The sequence below is a fragment of the Hippopotamus amphibius genome, chromosome 1 (assembly GCF_030028045.1).
Source record: "Hippopotamus amphibius kiboko isolate mHipAmp2 chromosome 1, mHipAmp2.hap2, whole genome shotgun sequence".
Lineage (NCBI taxonomy): Eukaryota > Metazoa > Chordata > Mammalia > Artiodactyla > Hippopotamidae > Hippopotamus > Hippopotamus amphibius.
The window spans coordinates 32,279,363-32,295,665 of NC_080186.1; the positions used below are offsets into that span (position 1 = coordinate 32,279,363).

The 16,303-nt window shown below is 58.7% G+C and overlaps 1 protein-coding gene across 1 annotated transcript; it reads right to left on the minus strand.

The window, feature by feature from the left end:
• Positions 1-200: 200 nt before the first annotated feature.
• Positions 201-15,512, minus strand: COL9A2 (collagen type IX alpha 2 chain). Its single transcript, XM_057741453.1, is given in 33 exon segments — positions 201-703; positions 1,122-1,199; positions 1,978-2,166; positions 2,495-2,549; positions 2,819-2,965; positions 3,165-3,197; positions 3,284-3,328; positions 3,476-3,511; positions 3,772-3,843; positions 3,934-3,987; positions 4,274-4,327; positions 4,908-4,961; positions 5,321-5,365; positions 6,320-6,373; positions 6,605-6,658; positions 7,057-7,110; positions 8,268-8,321; positions 8,437-8,490; positions 8,588-8,641; positions 9,035-9,088; positions 9,424-9,477; positions 9,558-9,614; positions 9,857-9,904; positions 10,025-10,078; positions 10,401-10,454; positions 10,772-10,795; positions 10,888-10,923; positions 11,048-11,101; positions 12,142-12,204; positions 12,289-12,324; positions 13,510-13,584; positions 14,873-15,010; positions 15,012-15,512. Coding segments are annotated over 33 exon segments (2,634 nt in total). The 3' UTR covers positions 201-503.
• Positions 15,513-16,303: the final 791 nt, after the last annotated feature.

Below are 16,303 nucleotides of genomic sequence, written 5' to 3' on the forward strand. Positions count from 1 at the left end.
GGGCAATGCCAGATAGGGAAGGGAGATGGGTGTTTAAATACTCAGATGGGAGGAAGGCAGGGAGGAAGTAGTGGACTGGCTTAAGGATGGCCACCTCCGGGCAGTCACCCAGTAAGTCCAGCAGATGAAAATGGGATCAGGAACCAGCAAAGGCCTCAGTCCACTTGCCCCAAGGACAAGATGGCCAGTGGAGGATGGTGCACATTTGCTTTGGTGACACCTGAGCAGTGGTGGAGCAGGAAGGAAAGCCACCCCATCCTCTTTGGACCTTGGACTCTCCAGCGCCACTTGCCCTTTCAGTTGGCCTCACCTTTTCACTCCGATGCCCTCCCTTCCCTTCCCCCATGTTTTAGAATTTCCTTTTCCTCAGGACTCCTGGGTCCCAGACAGAAGGTCCTGGGAAAGCTAGTTTCCTGGGCGGAGCAATGGGGTGCATGTCCACCCAGAGGGGACCTAGTCCGTTCCCCCCAGGATGCCCATCGGGCTCTGTCTTGGCTGGATGCTCATGGCCCCTTGATGGATCCAGGCTCCGTGAGGCGTGCAGAGGCGTAGGCAGAGGCTCCAAGGCAGGCCGCAGGCTCACAGAAGCCGGGCAGCCCCATGGGGCCTGGCAGGCCAGGCCGGCCTGCCTCTCCTGGGGCCCCTGGGGCCCCTCGATCTCCATCTTTGCCGTTGATTGCCTGGCCAGGCCGTCCAGGCAGTCCTGTGAAAGGCATAAGGTCAAGACATCAAGGCCTCCTCCTGCCGTGGCCTTAGAATTCCCAGGTCTCATTTTTCAGGTGGGGACTGCCTCTGACACAGAGGTTCTGAGAGAGTCACATCTGATTGTCCATTACTCCCGATCAGTGAGTCTGGGGAGCAAATGCCCTTTCCTTTCCCTCCATGAAGCAGATTTTTGTGCAACCCAGGAAGTCCTCAGAATCCCAGCTGTCCAGTTCCCAGCCGGACCCCACTCAGAGGCTCCTGGGTGCTACAAAAGGATGCAAAAAGTGGATGTGTGGGCTAAGTTGGCCTTGTCTTGTGGGAGCATGAGGCCTCCAGGGAAGAGACCCAGTTGTCTTTGGGTCATTAATCCCAGAACTGAGCGACAGAACTGCCACTGGGCAGGGCCAAGATCTTACCTGGGATCCCTGGGGGCCCTGGCATGCCAGGATGCCCACGTCCAACTTCTCCTATATCACCCTTCTCTCCACGTTTTCCTGCAGACAAAGAAGGGAGTCTTAGTTTTTCAGATTAGGAAAATGGTTTTTTTCTACTTGGTTTGCTGTTTAATTTCTATTTCACACACAATTATTCCTGTTTTGTGCTAGTTTATAATAGGGGAAAGCTGGAAATGACTGCATAACTGATTAAATAAAGGCAAGTCCAAAGGATGAAAGACTATACAGCTGATAAAGTTCTTTACAGGAAAGTGTCTAATAATAACAGTAGTTGGCATTTACTATGTGCCAACTCTATGTAAATTACCTATAAATGTAATCTTCATGACAACTGTGCAGTTGTTGCTATATAATATCCCCATTTTACAGATGATAAATCTGAGGCCCAGGAAGATTAACAGGTAACTTATCCAAGAGCCACAATGAGAAAGTGGTAGAATCTGGACTCACACCTTTCTTATGACTCAAGCTTGCCTTCTTTACTATTTTGTTAATCTGCTTCCCCACTTCTAGAGACATGGAAGGATGTTTATGGAGTACCACTAAGTAAATTTAAAACAGAAACAACACCCCCCCACCCCCGTCCAAAAGTCCAAGCTATAAAATAGTACATTTGTTTCTATCACTTTGCTACTAAAAAAGCAAGCCCAGGAGTCACATGTGGGAGAAATGACTGAAAGTGTCTATACCTCATCCTGGGAAGGGGAATGATGAAAGAGAAAATAGGAGATTGAGCAGTCAGCTTGCATAATGGAGACCCCTGGGGGCTGGTCTTGGCCAAATCCCCATTCCCTGGCCACCACAGAATAGCACTCACCCTTGGGCCCAGTGTTGCCAATCTGACCCATGGCTCCCACGATGCCGGGAATGCCCCGAGGGCCAGGGTGCCCATGGGGTCCCTGTTTGCCTGGGTACCCAGGGGGCCCAGGGGGTCCTGGGGGACCCACCATGCCAGTGGCACCCAGGGCCTCCCGCTTGGCACTCACAGCCATCTCTGCCAGTTGCTCTGGAGGGAGGGAGGGAGACAGAGAAGTCTGTAAGATGAGTGTCAGCTCCGTAAAACTGGGGAATGCAGAGCATCCTGGCCCTGGCCCCTAGGTATGCAGAGAGAACAGCCTGAGGGTTAACCTCTGCCTTCCTCAGGCTGTTTTGAGGATGTCAAAGGTCCTGAGAGGGTGAGGATGTATGTAAGATCCCCAGCCCCTTGGAAGCAGAGCTGGAATGGCCACCCACGACTCCAGACTCTCCGGCAAGGCCACTTGGAAAGGCTCCTGAAGGGTGGTGATGCCATGACTTTGAGGGGGAGTTGTCGCCCTCCCCCCCGCCCCACTCACCTTGCAGCATCTTCAGCACCACATCCTCAATGTGCTGGTCACTGGGATCTCGGCCCTGAAAGCAGAGAAGGTCTTTCAGGAAGAAGCCCCCGGCTGCCAGGGCTGACTGCTCCTGCGCTGTGACCCCCTCCTGTTCCCATTTTCTCACGGAAGTATTTTCAACATCTGACTGAAATCCCTCCTGCACCCACACCCATCCTCTCAGATTTGTGGGCCTGGAGCCAGCCAGGCTTCCTCTGGCATCTCCCAGCCTTTGGAGGATAAGCAGCAACCCAAAGAGATGTGCTTCCTAAGAGACTCCTCTTCCCCTGGAGGCCAACTCACCGCCACGCCCTGCCTCCCGGGCTGTCCGGGCAAGCCTCGGTCTCCAGCCAGTCCTCGGGGGCCCGGGAGCCCGGGGTAGCCCTGCACCCCCGGGGCGCCTGCATCCCCGCTGGGGCCGGGGTAGCCGGGTTCTCCGCGGATTCCTTGCTGCCGTTCGGGGTGGGTGCAGAGCCGGTGTCAGAAGAGGCGCGCGGGGCGGGGGTGGGGGGATCGCAGGGGTAGGGGAAGGCTGGCGGGGGCGGAGGGAAGCCTGGGGAGCCGCGGTCCTGGTCTCCAGCGGCGCCGAGGGAAGGAGGGCGGCGGGAGAGGGGGAAGGCGAAGGCGGCGTGGCAGCTGCAGGCCTCACCTGTCCCTGGGGCCCCGGCTCGCCGGACTCGCCCTGCGGGCACAAAGGCGCGGTTAAGAGACTGTAGGGTCCGGGGGCTCGCCCGCCGCTCCCCGCACGGCCCCGCGCAGCCGGCTCACCTTCTCGCCTTTCTCTCCTGGGAGGCCAGCCACCCCGGGGTCGCCCTGCAGAGTGAGACCAAGTCAGCCCACGGTGGCCGCGCGTGGCGTGGGAGCAGGGACGGCTGCGCTGGCCTGTGACACCTCCGCCCCCCGCCCGGATGCGCGGGATGCCCCGACGGCGTAGTAGGAGGGGGAGGTGCTGGCACTCACCACTCCGCCGCGGGGCCCGGTCTTCCCTGGGGAGCCCTGGAGAAAGCGGGGGAGGTCGGGATTTGGTGAGCTCCGCTCCGGGGGAGGCTGGGTCCACAGGGTGACCCCCACCCCAGCTCCCGGCCACGCCCCCTTCTCAGCTCCGCCTCGGGGCCCCGCCCCCAGTCCCGGGGAGCCGCAGGGAGTAATTTTCCCACGAAGACTTGCTGCACTCAAGGATTTCACTGCGCTCCAGCGAGCCCTCCCCCAAAGTCTTAGGGACTCTTTCCCTGGTATTTTCCAGCCTCATTTGGTACCTTGTCTCCCTTGATGCCTGGCAAGCCTTGGGGCCCTGGAATTCCGGGGGGACCCTGTTCGCCCTTAGGACCCTGAGGAGAAAAGAAACCAGGTGAGTTAAGTCAGATGAGGAGCCCATACATGCTCCCCACGCCCATCTCAGCCGCTGCCCGGGCACTTACCTGCCGGCCTTGAGGGCCTGGCTGCCCCACGGGCCCCCTCTCACCGTGGTCACCCTGAAATGGAAAGTGAAGGTCACGCCCCAGCTCTCAGCAGAAGCAGCCTCTCCCTGCCAGATCCCTGACCCTGCGTGGTCAGGGTGCCCTCCATTCCTGTCACCACCACGGAGGTCCTTGGCTCCACTTCACAGACCAGCAAACTGAGGCCCTGGCTGGGGAGGCCTCACACAGGCTTGGCAGGACTGGGCAGGTGCTGGAGCCTTGAGATGACCCAGATCCCGGGTCCGGCAGTGCCAGCTGCTTCAGAGGCCCCCAGACAGAGGCCACTGTGCCAGGTACTTACCTTCTGCCCCATGATGCCCTGGGGACCGATTTCTCCTCGAGGCCCTGGCTCTCCCTAGGGGATAGAGAAATTGGAGGTAAGCAGTAGCCTGGAGGATCCCTCACTTCCACACCTGGCCAACCCCTACCACCCTTGAAGCTCAGCTAATTCGCTTCATCAGGGAAAACTTCCTTCACCTCCTCTTCTTCAGGTCCCTGTACTTTTCCTTCATAGAATCCAATACATTTGTAGTCATCATGAGGTCATTTATTTAATTTAATGTCTGTCTCTCCCACGAAACTGTAAGCTCCATTCGAGTAGGAGACTGTCTCAGCGTTCAGTGGGTTGCAGATATTTGGTGAATGTTTATGGAACCTGCTGGATTCTCAGCCCCAGTCAGTGAGGCCATCTGGAGCGGGCATACCCCAGGACAGAAGCAGCCCCCACCCTCTCTGCATTGTACTTAGGGAAATGGGCGCCCAGAGAGAGAAGAGAGTGCCTGACAGGCACTGAAGGCGCCCCTAGGTTAGGTCTCCACCTCACAGTCTCACTCAGGCCCCATATGCTGAGTACAGGGTCCTCCAGCCTTGGGGTTGGGGGGTGGGTGGAGAGGGAGCAAAGCAAGAGCCCTTGTGTCAGAGAAGGGGGCACTTACCTCCTTCCCGGGGGGACCAGAGACTCCAGGGAAGCCCTGCCGGCCTGGCTCACCCTGCAGGAAAACAGAGTTCTAAGGTCACTCTTTGTAGCCCAGTCAGGCCCATGGCCTTGGAGAAGCCCAGTGAACCCTAAACAGACTCTGGAAACAAATCAGTTGGGGAGGGGAGAGGGTTCTTGGTCAGGTCCTCTGGACCCCATTGATTTTCCTATGTTTCTCGTCTAGATATGCAGCCATGCCAGCTTGGCTCCCCTAGCCAGGGTGAGGGGTGGGATGGTGGTGGCAGGAGGGGAGTGGTTAGGCCCAAGAGACTTAGCCTGGGCTGAGGCCTGGGCCTTGGAGTCTTTAAGCCTTGCCGCTGGTCTCTGCCCCCAGGCTCCCTTGCTCAAATGCAGCCAACACTGCCCCCTCACCTTGTCTCCAGGGCCTCCTTTTGTCCCAGGCTGGCCAGGCACACCCTGTAGAAGGAAGTTAATGTCAGTTTCTCCCCTGGCAGGGGGAGCCCCGTGCACCTGCTGCTTTGCCTCCCAGATTCCTCCCCTGCCTTGTGGGAGCTGAACAGCAGAAGGCCCAGCCCTGAACTTAACTGTGCCCAGCCCTAAGTCCCTGGTGAGAGGAGATGGGTACAAAAGGGCCTGCCTACCAAGGCCTGTGGTCCACAGGGAAAAGAGGAGCACACGTGAGTACACAGAGGAACACAGTCCGCACACGGACATGTTCTCAGCCTCAGGACCCCAGGCAGGGAGGGACAGAGTTCCCAGAAGGTGTGGGATGGAAGTGGGCCTGAATGGTGAGAAGGCACACAGAGATGGGACGGGCACTCCAGGCAGAGGGACCCGTAAAGGCCTGACTGTGTGGAGGCAGAAAAGCTAAGGCCATGTTGGGAAGGGAGAGGATGTCGCGGGGCAGTGGCTGATGAGGCAGGGGGATAGGCTGGGGTCAGATTATGGTGGTCCTTGGATGCTAAGATGAGCTGTGAGGACGAGGAGTGTCGCTGTCCTGTTCCTGTTTCCCTGCCACTTGCTATACCTCAGTAACTCTACTGAGTGACTGGACAGAATGACCTTTTCCTGGAGGCAGCGGCTGGGGGGTGGGGGGGGGTGGGGCATGCAAGATGTTTAGCAGGGAAACGGTCGGATTACACGTAGCCAACATGGAGGACTGGACTGGTCAAAGAGAAGGGTTGGAGCAACTGTCCAAATGATGAGGCCTGAGCCAGGCCAGACCAGACTTGGTGAGGAGGCCTGAGCTGAGTGGGGACAAGGACTAGAGCCCGAACCCTGGGTGTGTGATTTCCACGTCATCAGCCACTCACGCCACCTTGGGGAGGTGGGCCGCAGAACGCCTGGCCTCCCCGAGGCGGAGAAGCAGCTTGCCGTGCGGCAGCCCCCATGGCTCCACCCCGTACTCACCGCTAGGCCCTGGTGGCCTGGGTTTCCTGGCCGCCCCGCCCGACCTGCACTGCCCTGCGAGAGACAGAATCAGAGGCACAAATGAGAGCTCCAGCCAGGGGGTCCATGGCTCCCACCTGGGTGCAGGCAGGGACACTGAGGCCACGAGGCAAGAAGGAACGTGTCACTGACACACCTGAGGATCCCAGGCTCCTAGGCCTCCCGGCTCAGTGTGATGGAACTCACAGCCTCAGCTGGGAGGGGCCCTGCCCCCTGCCCCAATCCCCCAGCTGTCCCCACTCCTACCTTCATGCCAGGTGTGCCTGGGGTCCCATCCTTGCCGTCGATGCCTGGGGAGCCCTGCTCAGGAGGAAAGTTGAAGGGAGACTCACCATGGGGAGATGCCTGGGGTCAGGCCACCCACCCATGTCCCTCTGTGACAGGGGCAGTGTGCAGGTAGGAAGTAGGCCAGGTCATCTTGGGACGCCCCACCAGCCAACTGAGGGAGGGGAGTGGAAATGAGAAGGGATTTTGGGGGATGGACTATAGTCCTTCCCTGGTGTGGATGACGAGTGTCCCAGGACCTCTCCTACATCACCACCCTATTTACATGTGAAAAAACTAAGGCACAGAAAGAGCATTTCCCAAGGTGACAGAGCCAGCCCACCCACCGGCAACAGAGTTCAGTCTAGAATCCCAGGCTCCTCCTCCTCTGGGGGTTTGGAATGCTGCCTGGACCCTGCCCCCTGTCCACTTACGGTTGCTCCCTTCGGGCCTGTTATTCCCTGGGGTCCTCGAACACCTTGACTGCCCTGCAAAGCAGATACAGATCAGATCACCTTCAGGAGGCTGAACCCCTGTCTGGCTGTTGAGAGAAGGGAACAGCTGAGAACAGTGACCTCTGGGTCCCAGGGTCCCTCTGGCACAGGCCGTGCTGTGCAGGGGCTGGAGGAGAGGGGCCTGGTTGTTAGAGTTTGCCCCGGACCCAGCAGGAGGGAGTAGAGGTCAGCGCCAAGCAGGCTGGGCCAGAGCCACAGCAGGACAGGGGAGGAGCCGGCACTTACTGAGACCCAGCGAGGCCCTGAGCAACCCTGATGTGAAGAAACACAACAACTAAATACAGTGTGTGGACTTGGTTTGGGTCTTGATTTGAACGAGAACCCTGAAAAGACATTTTTGAGATCATTGGGGAAAACTGACCGCAAGCTGATGATTAGATGATGTTTAGGAATAATTGATCATTTCCTTGATGTGGTAATGCTATTGTGGTTATATGAGGGAAAGGCCTTGTTTTTAAGAGATACATTTAGAAGTGAAATGGGTAACATGACATAATGTTAAGAATTTGCTTGAAAATATCAGAGCAAAACAATGAAGTGAAGGAAAGAAGGGGAAAACAGGATGGATAAAGTCAGTGCAGCGAAATTTAATTTGGGGAGACAGGTACATAAGTGTTCACTATGTTATTCTCCCTCCTTCTGCGTATGTTTCAAAACTTGCATAATAAAAAAAACTAACCAAAAAAAACCCCAAAACCCTAACTTTACTTTCTGCTCAATTTTTTTGTAAACGCAAAACTGCTCAAAAGAAATAGCCTATTAATTTAAAAAAAGAGAGAGTTAAGAGAACTGGGATCTGGACCAAATCCCATTAGCCCCATGACTGATTTGCTGGAATTTCATTGTCTGGCCCCAGTGACCGTGGGACTGGATTCCATGGTTTCTCCCAGAGTCTGAATTTGATCAGCAACAGGCTGGGCTTGGAGGAGGGGGGCTGCTGGGGCAGACCGGGCTCTGGGTGCAGACGTTCCTCGCTCATCTCAGTGACCCACACGCACAGACACGCAGAATAACGCGTGAGCACACACACATGTGTGCACGTCTGTGCATGCACGTGAACTTTGGGTGGAGCTGAGTTCACCCAGGTCTCCCCAGGGACCCTGACTGGACAGGGGTGCCAGAGGACTCACCACGTCCCCCTTCTCCCCAGCTCGGCCTGGTGGCCCCCGAGGACCTTCCTCACCCTGGCAAGAAGGACAAACAGAAATCCAAGTTATGTGGGCTCAGGCGGAGCCGCACCCCTTTGCAGCCCTAGGAACTGGGTCTGGAGGAGGTGGGTGTGGGCAGGAGCAGACTCACGGGTGACCCAGCAGCGCCGATGGAGCCCACCATGCCTTTGTACCCGACAGGACCCTGGCGAGAGGAGAGGTCGAGGATCAGTCCTGGCTGGACGCCAGAGGCCAGAGGGCTGGTCCCAGCAGCTCTTGCAGGACATCCCCAGCCCACTCACCGTCTCTCCTTTGGGTCCCGCCATGCCCGGGTAGCCCCTGATGCCCTGGGGGCCCTGTCAAGACAGAAGAACGACAGTGATGGCAACCAGAAGGCCCACTTCATGACACCTTCCCTGACCCCCACCCCAGTCTTCACAGTGCCTCCCTGAGGCAGGAACAGAGTCCCTTTCACAGGTGGTCACTGAGGCTCAGAGATGGGAGGGACTGGCCAGGGTCACTTAAAGGGACAGTAGCAGAACCTGGGCCTCAGCTGAGTCTTCTGGCTGACAGCCTTGGTTCCTGTCCCCCAATTTCTCACAGTCAGCCTCAGCCTCCCTCCCCCGACCCAGAGACATGCCAGCTGGACACAGGCGTCTCTTTCACAAATTAGAGGCCAGAGCAGGGGAATGACTCCACTAAGGTCTCCTGGGAGAGGAGAGGAGGGCCCTGGGGAAAGTGTTTCTTACCGGTGGGCCAGGGATGCCTTGCTCTCCAGAAGCACCCACATCTCCCTTGGGACCCTAAGGAGCAGGAAAGAGCAATCAGATAGGCAGGCAGATGGAGAGACAAATATACAGACAACCAAAGACACCATCCTCTTCCCAACAAAAGCAGACAGGAAGGCCTCCTAGAAACCAGAAGGTCCCAGAGACCGCCGGATGGGGAAATGGAAGCACAGCAAGGAGAAGGGACTTGCCCAGGGACACGCTGACCTAGAATCTAGGCCTCCTGCCTCGCAGCTCAAGACTGTAACTCCAGAGCCCCACAGGGGAAGAGGAAGAGAGAGGGATGGGGGAGCCTCCTGTGGAGCCCTCTACACATACACCCTCCCACAGCGCTCAGCCCTCACACTCACCGGCTTCCCCTGGCGGCCGGAATCTCCCAGAAGCCCGCGTTTGCCAGGATGCCCCTGCGGGGAAGGTTAGAGCTCAGAGCAGGTCCCCTCCCCACCCCCTGCTCCACCCGCCAAGACTTGAGCCAGAAACTCACCTTCACTCCCTGCAGCCCTGGGGGCCCTTTCACGCCCGCTGGACAGTTGGTTGGACACTGGAAAGGAAATCCCGCAGGGCTCTTTGGTCCCTGGCCTGCTCCAGGCCAACTGGGCAGTGCTTCCCTATCTTGCCAACTCGGATCCCTCCTCCTACCGCACGTGGCTGCACCCCTCTGTTGCAGCTCCTCCCCATCTCCCACGGACCCTGCCTCCTGATGGAACCTGTGTCCTTGCCCGCCCCTCTCAAGATGACCCGCCCGCTCCCCGGATTAGCCCCGCCCCAGGTCCCGCCTCTCACCAGGAAATCGGCGCTGCCTTCCAGGCCCTGAATGGTTCCCGGGCGGCCCTGAGAAAAGATGTATGGAGATGGAGCCTGGCTCAAACCGTCCCCACCCCAGGCTTGCGCCAAGGACCCTTGTCCTTCCCCAGCAGCACACTGCCATGTGGGAGGTCTGAGGACACTTACTGGTTTCCCAGGGGGCCCCGGGGGCCCTGCTGGTCCCTCTGGTCCAGGATCCCCCTGGAATCAAGAAGGGCCCACATCATACCCTCGTCCAGTCCTGCTTAGGTCACCCCTGCCCCCTCCTCCGGTTCCTGCTACTGCCCTGTCCACCCTGCCCTCCAGGTCACCTTCTGAGATCTGGGCTCTTGGGAAGATCAAGGCCTGATCTGCAGGGGGATGATGGGGATGTGGGCTCAGCAGGAGGGGTTACTGCCCCCAGACCTGGAGGAGCTCCCTGGTAGCCAGAAGCAGGCCCAGGAACTCCGGAGAGATACTCAGCTTGCCAGCTTGAAGGCAGAGGGCAGGAGGTGGAGTGAGCAGAGGGGTGGCTGGGGCTCACCTTGGGGCCTGTGATTCCAATCTCACCCGGGAGGCCAACAGGTCCAGGTGGTCCCTAGGAACAGAGACATCAGTGGCTAGGATGCCTCAGAGAGTTAGCTCTGCCCTGGCACAAAGGTAGGAACAGGTACCCAGAGCCCCCTTCCCACTTTCACTTTGCAACCAACCCTGAGAAGCTGACAGATTAGGGCTTTAAGGACCAGAGAATCTCAGAGCCGGTGGATACGCCCAGAGTTCTCTGATAAGTCTGCCCATTTCCGGCCCTATCACAGCATGCTGGCCCCTCCCCATGCTGGCCAGTCCCCTGGAAGCCCTTCTGTACCCTGCTTCCCTGAGAGTCCCAGGGACCCTGCCCCATTCCTGAGGACTTACAGGAGGTCCAGTGAAGCCAGGGCCCTGGAACAGAAGGAAAAATTAGGTTCACGGCTCCTTTTACAAGTCACCCTACCCACAAAGTGTCCCTTAAAGCCTTTGCAGATCATACTCACTGGCAGGCCGGGGGGACCTGGGAGCCCAGGCTGGCCCTGCAAGAGCAATGGGTAGAGGCTCAGAGGCTGGCGTCTCCTGGGTCCCTGCTCCTCTTTGCTGCAGCCCCTCCCAAACTCTGGCCCTAGATTGCCTGTGCTGAGCCCCCAGCAGGTTACTTACCTTGACTCCAGGGATCCCCATAGGACCAGGCTCCCCCTTGGCTCCAGTTAGACCCTGGCGAAGGAAGAGAAGGTATGTCTGTGAGGGGTGAACCTGCTCCCTGCCCCATGGGGCAGGGCGGGCCCAAAGGTCTCTCCTGGGTGGTCCCAGGCTGCCTTTCACCACACTCCATGAAGATGTAAAGGCATGTCAACACCTCACTTTCCCTTCCCCCAGTTCCCACCATAGCCTTTGATGATTACCCTCTTTTGAAAGATGAGAAACCAAGGCCCAAAGATTTGTCAGCCCAGACCTCACGCCTCCCAATCTAGGAGTCTAGAAAACCTAGATAGACATAGGTCTGGATTAGCCATTTTCTTGATGTCTGCCCTTGGCAACTTTTTCTAAGCCTTAGTTTTCTCATCTGCAAAATGGGTCAATAATCATGTTTGCTTCTCAGGGTGGCTATGAAAACCAATGTGGGAGGCAATATGGTTTATAATCTTTGCAGGGTGTGGATGAATTGGAGGGGCCCTGGTGGCTGGTTGCAGCCCTAATGGGCACTTCTTGAGCTGGCAGGGCAAAGGCAACTCTTGGGGTCCTCTTCTTCCTCCCATCTTTCAGTGACTGACTCAAATGTATCCCCCAACCAGATGACTTCCCAATGCCCCGGCTCTGTCCAGGAGCCTGTGACCTTGGGGCCCCTGGGAACTCCGTGGTATCAGCAAAATAATGGGCCTCTCCTGAGTTGTGCCTGGGGTTGTCGGTGGGGGGGGGGAGGGGTGGGCGAGGGAAAAGGGGAGGAAGGGAGAGAGCTCATAAGGACAGCTCTGCCCAGAGTATTCGGTTTGATACTTGGAGGCCAGAAACGTAAGACTAAATTCTGGCTGCCGCTGACGAGCAGAGCTCCTCTCTGCACCCCGTCTGCCGATGACTCAAAGCTCCTGGGGTGGGTGTGAGGTCACAAGTCATATGAAGGTGAGGGGGGCTCACAGCTGTAGAGAGGGACTCCATCCTGCTCTGAACAGCAGATAGGGAAGATGCCAGAACTGGGTTCTGGAAGTCAGTGGGTGGAGCCCTAACCTGGTCTACCTGATGTTCAGGTAGGTACTCACATCAATCCCGGGCTTCCCGTCCGGCCCATCCGGCCCCGCTTTGCCAGGCTCTCCCTTAGGTCCCTTGAAAATAGAAGTGGAGCAAATATTAGCCACAGGAGGGCAAGACCTGAAAGGGTCAAAGGTCAAGGAGGAAAAAGCACTCACCGGAGGGCCAGCTTTCCCAGGGGGCCCCTTGTCACCCTGCAAGATACAAGTTGTTGGGATAGCACGCTATGGCTTGCGCTCCCCCAGATGGGCACACGCAGCCCTGGCTGGCCCACCCTGCAGGCTCCCCTCCTCACTCTCTTCTATCCTGGTTCCTTTCAAGTGCTTTTTAGGAAAAATAGCTCCTTTTCCCTCAAGAAAACCATAGGTGGATTGAGACCAACCCCAGGCAGTCTGGACAGTATGATATCAGCGTGCGAGTGGGTTCTAGTCATGCCAGTGTTGGCGTGAGACCTGTAAACGGGGTTGTGGGCTCCAAGTTAGCTCGGAGAGCGGGTGCCTCTGGGATTCGAGCGAGTATGGGGAGAAACATGGGGCTTTTGGGAAAACATGAAGGAGAGGTAAGCAAAGGGGGCAGTGGCGGTCTTCTGGGTTGGGGTCGGGGCAAGGCGCAAGGACCAAGGGGGCACATTCAATCTGTCCCCAAGGCAGCAAAGACCTCCTTCCCCTGTGACCAAGGACCCTCGGTGAAGCACAGATGCGGCCTGTGGAATCACATTCAGCCCCAGAGAGGCCTCCAGGCATTTCAGAGCCTGTGGCGGCCAGAGAGCCTGGGAGGGAGCCAGCGCCCTGTGTTTGGAGGGTGGGGGCGCCAGGTTGACTAGAAGGCTGTGGAGATGGGTAAACATGGGGCTGACCTCCTGCGGGAGCGTCCGGAATGAGGTATTTAACCTCACCGTGGTAGGGAGGGGAAGGAACGAGCTCAGCTGTTTCTAAATCGGGGAGAAAAATGCAAAGGGAAGAGACAGAAGTCTGGCCCCAGCTGGACAGCCGTCTGGCCAAGGCTCCCGAGCTACCCTGAAGAAGCAACCAGACTTGCCAGGGGGCAGGGCGAGGAGGCAGGGCGTCTCCACTCCAAAAAGAAGGGAGGAGGGGGCGCGGGATAAGCAATCGCTGTGAGCTGTGGCGGGCAGACCCAACAGCAGCTCCTTGTCCGCCGGCGGCTATAACGGACTCTGCATCTCGGGGCTGGTTTGAGGTTTTCGCAGAACAAACGGGCTCCTTGTGGTGCAGGCGGGCGCCGCCTACTGGCAGCAGGGGGCACCGCATCTCCAGGCTTCATCCTCGCCGCCACCGCGCCACGCCCCCACTCCCTGTGCTCACAAAGTTCCCCTTTGTCCGCCGCCCCTCTCCCCCTCCCGTCCCAGGTTAGAGACTCACGTCGATTCCGTCGGATCCAGGCACTCCCGGTGGCCCCGGGGGGCCCGGGGGCCCCCGCTCTCCTGGCGGACCTCTCTGAAAACACATACGGGGGTGCAGCCCTCAGATAGTGCAGGGAACTGGGAGAGGGGGTGCAGCTCTCCCGGGGAAAGGGAGCTCCTCAGGGAGCCACGAACTGCCGTTTATTGAGAACCCACCGTGTACGGATATTGTGAACCATTACATATGTTATCTTATCGAATACTTAGAACTGTGAGGCCCAAACGAACGAGCCCCAGTTTGCAGCTGAGCAAACAGCCGCAGAAAGATCAAGGGGTCCATGATCGCAGGAAGTAAGCGGTGGAGCCAGAATTCCGGCCTCGGCCTGCCTGACTCCTTCCACTGTCCCATGTCGCCCTTGTGCTGTCGTGGGTGGGGAATAGACGGAGATGCCGATGGCTCAAACAACAGATGGTAAGCAAGATGGTGCCTAGAGACGCTTGGTCCTCAACGAACGGTTGCTCGGATTATTTTTAGGTGAACAATAGATACCGAATAGGGTGAATAGGGACCCCTTCCTCTCCCCTTGGTGCGGATAAAGCCCGACGGGACAGTTGGGGAGGCGCAGAGAGATGGGGCGTGGGGGGACCCAGGGAGGGGAAGCCTGTTCTCTCCTCGTAATCAGAGCACCCCTCTCCCAGCTCCTCTCTTCAGTCCTCCCTTGGGTGGCTCTCTTACGGGGGCCACCCCCTCCTCGGGCAGGGGTCCCGCGCTTGCCAGGTGCCCGCGCCCTCCCCAGGCCGAGAAGTGCCAGGCTGGCGCCCAGCAGGCGAGCTGCGAACCGCACGAGGCCCCAGGTGGCGCCCAGGCCCTGCCCCTCCGCGCCCGCGTCCCGTTAGGCCCCCTGCCCCCAGCCGGCCCTCGAAAGTGAGCCGCGGGCGCGCAAGCCTGGCGGAGAGGCAGCAGCCGAGCGAGAGCGGCGTCTGGCTGGAGCCGGCGCCCCCGGGAGGCGGCGGGGGCGGAGGATCCGGAGCCCCGTGAATGGGCACCATTGTCTCCCCCGCCACCTGGGCTCTCCGGGCTGCCAGGACCCGGCGCCAGCTCTGCCCCACGCTGGCTGTCCGGGCAGGACCGAGCATCTCGGGACAGGGTCCCTCCGGCTCCCCGGCTCATCCACCTCCTTTCATGGTGCCGAGATGCCCCCCATCTGTGCCCCTGCAGAGGGGACGTGCGCCGCGGGACTGTCCGAAGCTGTCCCTCGGGCTGGAGAGTGGCGGTAGAGGGTGGAGGTCAGGCAGACCCCTTCTCTAGACCGCGGGATCCTGAACCGCGGACCCAGACCCCAGACCCCGGACCCCGGCGCGGGAGTGGCCGCGGGACTTACGATCTGCGCCAGGGCGAGCCCGAGCACCTGCAGAAGAACCAGGAGGCTGCGGGGGGCGGCCGCAGGGGCCATGCCGGGCGGCGGGCTCGAGGAGGACGGGTGCCGGCTCCACGCACGCACCGACGGCTGAGGCTCCTCGCGCGGCGGCGCTGGCTGCTCTCGGCCGGGGCGGGCCCGGCCTCCTGAATATGCGGCGGGGCGGGGCGGGGGGCCCGCGGGGTCTGTCACCTGAGAGGACCCGGGGAGGGAGGCCGGGGCCCTCGGCCCAGCTCCGCCCCGCTCCGTCCAGCCGCCAGCGCCCACCCTCCATCCTCGCCCCGGGCTTCCCGGAGGCACCGGCCGGGTAATCTGAAGAGCGGCAAGGGTGCGGGACGGGGATCACGGCTCCGTTTCTCTATGAGGAGGCAGACGGCCTTCGGAGGTCCCTGTTCAGCCCGATCTCCAGGACGCAGCCCCTTCCCCCGACCCGCAGTCCGCGTTCCATCACTTTGCGCCATGTCCTCAGCCGCTTCTGCCTGCGAGCCCCGGCCTGGGTGCTCCCGGCCTGGGTGCTCCCGGCCTGGGTGCTTTCCTCCAGGGCCGAGGCCGAGGGCGCCTCAGGTTCTGCAGACCTTGAGGCAGGCTCTGCCCAGCTCCCCATCCACCTCGTTCCCCTCCACATACAGTCAATCAGGCCTCTCCCCTATTAAGACACAGCAAGGCCCTTCCTGGATCAGCCATCCTGTGAATGCCCCTTGCACCTCCTCCTTCTGGCTTCTCTGCTAACACTAGCCGAATTGTCTGCACGCGGCTTCTAAACGTCCTCATCTTCCTCTCATCTCCCTGCTTCTGGCCCAGCTGGGGCAGAAGAATTTGGAATTTGCAGTCTTCTGGAGGTCACCAGTGAGGCTTAACCCCTCATCAGTCCTCCAGTCATGATGCTGTTGGCGCCTGGGTCTGCCTTGGCCATTCTATCCTTGAAGTCTTCCCTGTCCAGGTGTCCACCATCCAGCCCTTCTTCTGTTACTTTTTCTTCTCTGCAGCTCCCTTAAGCACCAGCGTCTGTAGGATTGGCCAGCTCTCTCCCACCAAGTGATCTCCTCCATGTTCATGGAAACAACCACCACCTTATTTACCAGTGTTTCCAAAACCTGCCTGTCAAGTATAGCCTCTCTCCAGAGTCTCTTACCTTCCCTTTCATTCACTTAAGCAATGTTGGCAAAGTGCTTTGGAATCTGACTCTGTCACTAAGTATGACCGCAGGACCTAAAACCATACGAAGTCTCAGTTTGCTCATCTGTAAAAGGGGGTAATAATAGTTCCTATCTCACAGGGTTTTGTGAAGATTGAATGGGTTGATGCATATGATGTACTTAATTTAGCAAGCAGCACATAGCAGGTGCTTGATATATTTCGGCTTTTATTCTGATTTATTGAGGACTCTCTGTGTAC